This window comes from Pteropus vampyrus, unplaced genomic scaffold (genome assembly GCF_000151845.1).
Source record: "Pteropus vampyrus isolate Shadow unplaced genomic scaffold, Pvam_2.0 Scaffold53, whole genome shotgun sequence".
Taxonomy (NCBI): Eukaryota; Metazoa; Chordata; class Mammalia; order Chiroptera; family Pteropodidae; genus Pteropus; species Pteropus vampyrus.
In genome coordinates this window covers 7,344,041-7,351,968 of record NW_011888834.1, presented here as the reverse complement: position 1 = coordinate 7,351,968, position 7,928 = coordinate 7,344,041, and the positions used below count along the sequence as shown (strand labels likewise).

At 46.8% G+C, this 7,928-nt stretch overlaps 1 protein-coding gene across 1 annotated transcript in view; it reads right to left on the bottom strand.

Annotated features, from left to right (window-relative positions):
- The window catches only part of EPHX2 (epoxide hydrolase 2), a 55,416-nt gene that overhangs the window by 32,934 nt on the left and 14,554 nt on the right, over positions 1-7,928 (bottom strand). The window contains exons 5-7 of the mRNA XM_023530770.1: positions 5,246-5,320; positions 2,036-2,131; positions 1,429-1,507 (exon numbers count right to left, since the gene is read on the bottom strand). Coding sequence (XP_023386538.1) covers positions 1,429-1,507; positions 2,036-2,131; positions 5,246-5,320 — 250 coding nt within the window. The remainder of the gene's footprint in view (positions 1-1,428; positions 1,508-2,035; positions 2,132-5,245; positions 5,321-7,928) is intronic.

Below are 7,928 nucleotides of genomic sequence, written 5' to 3'. Positions count from 1 at the left end.
AGTTTCAGTTTATGTGTGTTATTATTAAACAGTGTCTCTTTTAATAGTGTTCTAATTTGAATGATAAAAATTATATCACTAAGTTATGCCTAGGGGATTCAGGGAAGATTGTAGTATAAATGAATAATAATAAACATTTTAATAATTAAATTAAATAAAAACAAACCCTTAGATGCCTTTCCTGGATGTTTGGACTAAAGGCTATTGTTTTGTCTAAAATGCTTCTGCATCATTCCAAAGTAATAAGCAGCTGCTGAGTTGAGACAATGGCATTTAGGGAATAATTATGGAGGCACTCTCTTGCTGTGACAGGCTGAGTGGCCTGATTGGTGGCCACCTGAGTTACCAAGAGCCCTAGTCCATGTCAGCTGCCTTCAAACTCAGCACAACAGGCTTTATGTAAATATGGGGGAAGCAGCTCAGAAAAAGGACGTTGGGCAGCTGGCTTGGCTTGCTCAGTCACTATTGCTAACAGTATCGTAGGGACTTGGAGGAACCAGGAGCTCTGCTGCACACCTGGCTACTTCACATCCCTGCCTCCATACCTGAGAGAACCTCAGGTATGGGGCTCAGGATCCCTCTGAAACTGATAAAAACAATGGACTCCCCTCCCCAAGGAAAATGCTCATAAAGCCACATGTGATCTCAGGGGTTCATAGGCCCCCTGACACCCATCCTTAGATGGACTCCCACTGGGATCTACAGATGCTAGGTTAAGAATCTGGCCTATGAATTACCATATGACCTAGCAATTCTACTTCTGGGTATATACTCTCCCAAAAAACTGAAATTTAAAGAGATATTTGTATACCCATGTTCATAGCAACATTATTCACAATAGCCAAAAGGCAGAGGTAACCCAAGTGACCATTGATGGATGAATGAATAAACAAATGTGGCATATCCATACAATGGAATACTATTCATCTTTAAAAAAGAAATTCTGACACATGCTACAACATGGATGGACCACAAAAGGATAATACTTTTTGATTCACTTACATGAGGTACCTAGAGTAGTCAAAGTCATAGAGACAGAAAGAAGAGAGTGTTTGCCAGGGGCTGGGGGAAGGAAGATTGGGGAGCTATTGTTTAATGGGTACAGAGTTTCAGTTCTGCCAGATGGAAAAAGTTCTAGAGATGGATGATACATCCTACGCTCTACATCCCCACCAACCAACAGGAGACACCCCCAGGGCACAGGCCATTGGATTTCTTGTATTCACTGAGTATGAGGAACATCTGGGACCGGCATCTGGGACCCAAACTGCATGACAGAGGACATTGCTGGAAAGGGGAGGGGCGAAGTAAGACCTCTTGAAGGACTGCCTGCTCTGCCCTGGGACCAGGGGATGACGGTGCAGTCAGAGAGCTGAGACAGTTGGAAAGCACGATCAGGAGAGGACAGCTGTAAGAGAGCTAACCCACCAGGAGGCGCAGACGACTCTCCATAGCCTTTCATGTCCACTGCTAGTACCCGGAAACCAGCCTGGGCAAGAGCAGGGATCTAGAAAACAAACAGTGCATACACACTCCAGTGTGGTCTCGTTAGTGTTTGGCTGACACTCCCTCTTTGGTTCCTCTATCCCACTATTCTTGCAAACGGTTCAATCCAAAGTGCCCCATGGCACTATCTGGTGTCTCCTCTATGGGACTGGAGCACGCCCACCTGGATAGGGCTGCCAGGGATGGTGGTAGGGTTTGTTTACTGCATCAAATGCCACATCTAAGAAAGCACCTTTCCTAACGTAGAACTTAATTTCTATAATCATTACAAAGACTTCTCACAAGTGGCATAGAGTATCTTGAAGAAGTCTGCCTTTTCTTAATCTGCAGAGGTAGCATATGGGCTAGCATAGCTCTGAGGTCTGGAGCAAGTTCTGGCCCCATTTCTGAAGTATCATGGTCATACTTTGGAGATGACGCTCCACTGTAAGGGTGCAGCTTCTTAATGACATTCAGGCTAGGCCACACCATCTAGACTTTCCCCTCACTTCACCTTGACCAGGCTGTACCTTCTCCCAGCTCCCCTTACCTGGTACCGCCAAGAGAACCAGCTCTCAGGAAATCCATGGCAGAGGCACACAGCAGGGCCGGAGCCCAGCTCCACAAAATGCAGACGCACCCCAGGCTGTAAAAGAGAGAGGTGAGCGGGAAGTGACCACAGCGCCAGGCTGGGCAGAATCAGGCCCCTCTTCTGTGGACCATCTGGGCCATTTCAGTATTTTGCTAGATCTTGCATACAGCCCAGCTTTCTCAGCCCGAGACTCCAATGTGAGAAGATGTCTGAGAAGAGACGACTGGCTAAACTGTGCAATAAAAACAGGTGGCTTTCACTGTGACAGAAGAAGCCTGAAAAGATTATAATGTTGGAAAACAAAACAGAACAAAATAAGTTTGCATCCATCCTATCAGAGTTTCTGGTGCGGTTTGTCATGTTTTCAATATTGAAAACTGGAGGCCGATTTTGTGCAGAGCAAAATATTTATGCTAACATGCAGAATACTAGAATTGTTTTGTAAAAGCTGTTTATCTTTTGAATATAACTTTCTTCTCAAGCTTTGCTACACGTCTTGCCCTTTCTGGGCTTCATGGATGCAGCAGAGGCTGCTAGGGCTCAACATCTGCTCTTCTCCCTGGCACAAGGTGGCATTTTCCAGACCTCCCCCTATTCCTTGCAGCGGGTATGGCCATTTGACTAGGTTCTGGCCAATGGCACATAAGCAGAAGAAATGTGTGCTACATCACAGGGTTCCCACAGCTGGTCCTCCTTCTCTTTCCCTGTGTGCATCTGAATGGACTGGGCCTTGAGGACGGTGGAACTAGCAGAAAGGAGCCCGGGTGCCTGAATGACTGCATGGAGAAAGCCCACTCCTAACCCACACTGGGTGGTGCTGCAGCAGGAAACAGACATGGCATTAAGCTGGGTTTGTTCATGAGAGCACTAAGCCTCTGCTGACCATTTCAGTCGGGTCTAAGCAAAAGAACTAAAGCAATATAGTCAAAGGGCTCTATTTTTCCCAAAAATACATATCTCTAATTTTCTAATGGAAATGAATGAGAAAAATAAGCTTCACATTACAGAAATTCACACGGAACAATTCTATTTAGCTGCATTTCAGACTTCTCCAAGTTGGTGTTGCAAATTGCAAGTTGCAGCCATGATTCCCAACAAGCTGTCTTGCTCAAGAAAACATTAGGCTGACATTCCAAAAACCGTTTCACAGACTATGATATTTTTATAAGAATATGTTTCATTGTCTTCCCCTTAGTACTTGGTAAAAGGAAGGAATTCAACTTTAAATTCCATACTCTTTATACTGAAAAACATTACAGAGCTGATGTCCAATCCAATAATCCTTGTCTGCCTCCGGTCTAAATGGATCCCAACTAAAAGGCTTGCTCTGCTGCTTCATATTTGACTCAGCAGAGCTCAGAAAACACATGAGCTTTCCCACCCTTTAAATGACACGTTAACAAAATTGCAATAAAGTCTGAAAATGGGAAAGATCTATTACCAACCCAGTCTGGGTAACGTTAGCACCCAGTGAAAATGGATGCAACAGCACCCCCAGAGCCTGGGCTCAGCTGGGGCTCCCCAGAGGTCACTGCCCTAGCTCTTGAATTTGGGGTAGAGGATGAGGGGGTGTCAAATCAGTTCTGATCGCCCTCCTTCATGGTCAGATGAGGAACCTATTGGAACTGGCTGAAGATGCAAGGATCAAGAGGATTACAAAAATAACCCTGCCCAGGGAGTTGAAGACACAAGCCCCAGGCAAAGAGCCCTTCACTCCTCATCGATACATAGCTAAGGTCCAAAAGGATGTTCACCCCTTCAGAAGCACCCAGGGTGACAGGAGGAGCTGCACTGGCACTGACTGGAGTTTTAGTAGCAGAGAAGCCCTTTCTTACTACCCCTCTCCCACTCATTCTTTGACGCCCACTTTACCAAGTTGGCTGAGCCCCGCTGCTGGCATTTATGGTTGCTGCCTCTCCCTGCCCAGAGCCCATTCTGAGCGCTCTGGGCACTGCTGTCAGGCATGGACCTCACCCTGTGATGGAACCACAGGGGCTGCGAATGTTTATCTCAGGGGAGCATAAAATCCCTCCGGTCTTCATCCCTGTATTTCTCTCTGTGCCCAGCCAATAACAGATGCTCAGTAAATATCTGTGGGGTTATCCTCCAGGACAGCAGGCCGCCCCACTGTCTCCACACTGCAGAGCTCTCCGCTTCGTCAGCCTGTGGCTACCTGAGGTACTTCAATGAATTCTTACAAGAATTCATTGTAGAGGGACAACATGGGTTTGAACTGCGCGTGTAAGTGGACTCATGAAGTTCAAACCCTTGTTGTTCAAGAGTCAACTTTTTCCATCTGTGACTGGGAATTCACAGACGCGAAGGGCCGACTGCAGTCAAGTTTTTGCGGAGTCAAAAGTTATACGCGAATTTTCTACTGTGCACCCCTAATCTCTGCATTGTTCAAGGGTCAACTATATTATCATCATCTCATTATAAAGCTGTGAACACTGAGATTCAGAATGATAAGAAATAAATCTAAATTTGCTGACATAGCGAGTGCCAAAGCCAGGACTCCGGCTGGTTCTGTCCGATTCTATCTGGCTCCAGAGCGACTGCTGGGCTTTGTCTTGCCTGTGAGCTGACCCGCAGCTTTAGGTCTCTTCTCATTTAAATGGGGCCAATGACAAATAAAAAAAGATCCCAAAGTGAATCCATGAAGACTGCACTATATCCCAACGAGGTCAGAAATTGGGGGCTTTCGGCACCTGGCCTTGACCTCGCCTCAACCCTGACCACTGGGCATTTTAACGACCATTTCACTCTCTTTATCCTGATCCAGGTTCCTCGAGGACAGGTCTATCTTATTTCTCCTGCATCTCTCACATCTGACCTGTGCCCGACACAAAGGATGTGCTTAATAAGTACTTGTTGGAGGAACAAATGTTCTCCCCAGAACATGGAGGTGCAGTGGCACCCCTGGCCTACCCAAGGTCCCATGTGGCCTGCTGTCTCTTGGGAGTCTGACGACATTGGTCACACTACTCTGCATATCCACAGGCATGCTCCATGTATTCCACTGATTTTGGAGGAATGATACCTGTGGGAAATACGATTTCCCCATAAACGGTAAACGTTCAAGTACCTTTGATACTTAAACGTCTCTGTGAGTGACTTTAGGTGATCTGATTACAGAGTGCTCAGCTGACTGAAAGAGTGCTTACTTACCTTGATTGGCACATACCCATGGCTCACGTCACTTGGATTGCATGGAGTTGGGAGAGGGGCTGCAGTTTCGAGAAGCTGAAAAGTAGGAGAGGTTCAGTGAGAGAGGCGGCTGCAGCTCCCATCCATGAGAAGTTCCCAGAATGAGTTTACAAAACCCCAGAGGGCTAGCACCAGAAGAGGGCCCACAGATCACCTCTGCCGTGGTCATTTCAGTCTTATCGGTGACTGACAGACCCATCGTCCTCTCCTCTCCGGCACACAGCTAGACTTAATTTCCTCACCTTCTTTTTAGTTCTTTGGAGTCCCGTGACTGAGTTCTGACCAATGAAATGTCGGCCTGGCCCATGAAACCCCCCCCACACACACACACACGATCCTCTACATTCTCTTTTTTCCCACTTTCCAGCTGAGTGTCTGGTGTGACCTCGGAAACCACAAGTGGAACATGGTGGTTCCTCCATCGGCCTGGGTCCCCGAATGGCTGCATGAAGCAGAGTCCCTGGCCACCACAAGCTGAAATTTACATAACAAGAAATAAACTCCACTTCTCTAAAACACTGAGATTTGGAGCTTTAATCACTGTAATTCTTCTCTATAGCAGTTCCTCGAGTGCTCGCCCAGGCTCAGGATGGACACTGCCAGGAAGGCAAAGTTCACAGAGCAGCCATCCCATCACCACATGGCTCTGTTGAAGGGTTTCTCCTTCAAGTTGGCCAAAATCAAACTCTCTGCGCCCTTGTATTAGTCTGCTAGCGCTGCCACAACAATGTACCACAGACTGGAGAACTGAAACAAAAGTTTACTTCCTCACAATTCTAGAAGCTAGAAGTCCTCGACCAAGGTGTTGGAAGGGTTGGCTCCTCTTGAGGCCTCTCTCCTTGGCTCTTAGATGGCTACCTACTTAATGTCTTCACATGGCCTTTCTCTGTGTGTGTCTGTGTCCTAAGTGCCTCTTCTCATTGGGATACCAGTCAGATTGGGTCAGGGTCCACCCACATGACCTTATTTTACCTTAATTACCTCTTTAAAAGCCCCATCTACAAATATAGACACATTCTGAGGTCCTGGGGGTTAGGGCTTCAACATGGGAATTTGGTGGGGAGTGGCCACGATCCAGTTCATAACCTTCTGCCTGCAGGTCCCAGTTCTTTCCTCTGGAGTCCCAGGAGTTCAGATAACCATCTTTATATGACATTTAGGTAAACACAAAAATTCCTGAACAAAGTGTCCTTTAGGGGCTTCTGTAACCTACTAATATCAGTTTCCTCGAGACAGAAATGACAAAGGACAGGATGCTGAGCACATGTCAGTGAACACATTCATACGGAGCAACATGTTAGTGACTCCCACTGCTCGATTTCTCATTTTTAGTTCCAAAGGCACGACCTATGGAAGATGTAGCTCTCCACAGCCACGCGGTATTCTGACCTCCAAAATGGGAGAAGTAAACTATGAAACCCACCTTCCTTTCAAATGTGGGGGAGTCTGGGTAGGTGTCCTCAGAGTGGGAGACCAAGGCGAGCCCGCCACAGCTGTGGTGTCTGGAGAGGACGCGGGGTGTGGCGGTAGGGATGAGGGCAGGCAGCTTGGTGCCTGCTGACGGCAATGAGCCTTGTCGGGCCGGAGGGTGGCAAGACACTGACCAAGGGCCAGTGTCCCTTGGGGCCCTTCTTCTAATGTGTCCCCAAGTTCTCTGGTCACATATCGGGGATGTGCCACTGCTTCTAGGGGTGGAGAAGATAGGGGTTTCCTACTCTAGTGGTTCTCTTATGTGTTTGTATAATTTACAAAGCCCGCTCATGACTTGAGTCCCACAGTTTTTTTTGAGAGATAAGAGACACATCTCCCCTGTTTAAAAAGGATGGATTTTCATTTTTCCTTATATCATCCCCTTTAGGAGCACCCAAAGTTAGAGCGCCCCTGAGGAGAAAATAGGTGAGACATGGCTTACTTTCCCAATTTTACAGGGCAGGTATCTGTAGCTCAGATGTGATGAGGGAACAATCCTAGTAACTGGGACAAACGTGGTTACTCTGACTCCACGTCTGGGTGCTTTCTTCTCTGCTGGATGAGACTTCCAGACTCACAGAAGGACACATGGAGGTTGGCAAGATGCTTGAAGGTTATGAAGTCATTAGACATACATTTTTATTCATTAAAGACAAATATTCAATTGTTCTGAGCTAAATTGTGTCCCTTTTTGTTGAAGATCTAACCTTGCAGGACCTCAGAATGCAATTGTATTTGGAGATAAGGTCTTCAAAGAGGCGATTAAGGTGAAATGAGATCATTAGACTGCAACAATTGGAGCCGAAATCCAATCTGACTGGTGTCCTTATAAGAAGAGGAGATTAGGACACATGCAGGGAAGAACCATGTGAAGAAAGAGCAAGGAGGTGGCCATCTATAAGCCAAGAGAGAGGCCTCAGGAAAACAACTCTGCCGACACCTTAATCTTAGACTTCTAGACTTCTAGTGAAACTGCTGTCTCGCCCGCCCAGTCTATGTTACTTATGGCAGCCCTAGGAAACTAATACAGTTCCTTTTGGGACACCGGTTGTGAGGCCTCTGATGTCTTCTAGATCGGTCAAGTGTATGGACTCCCTCGATCCTTCTCTCCCATGACACTGACAACCCTGAGCAAAGCACAGCATTACTGCAAAAGATCTGCATAACTGTCACT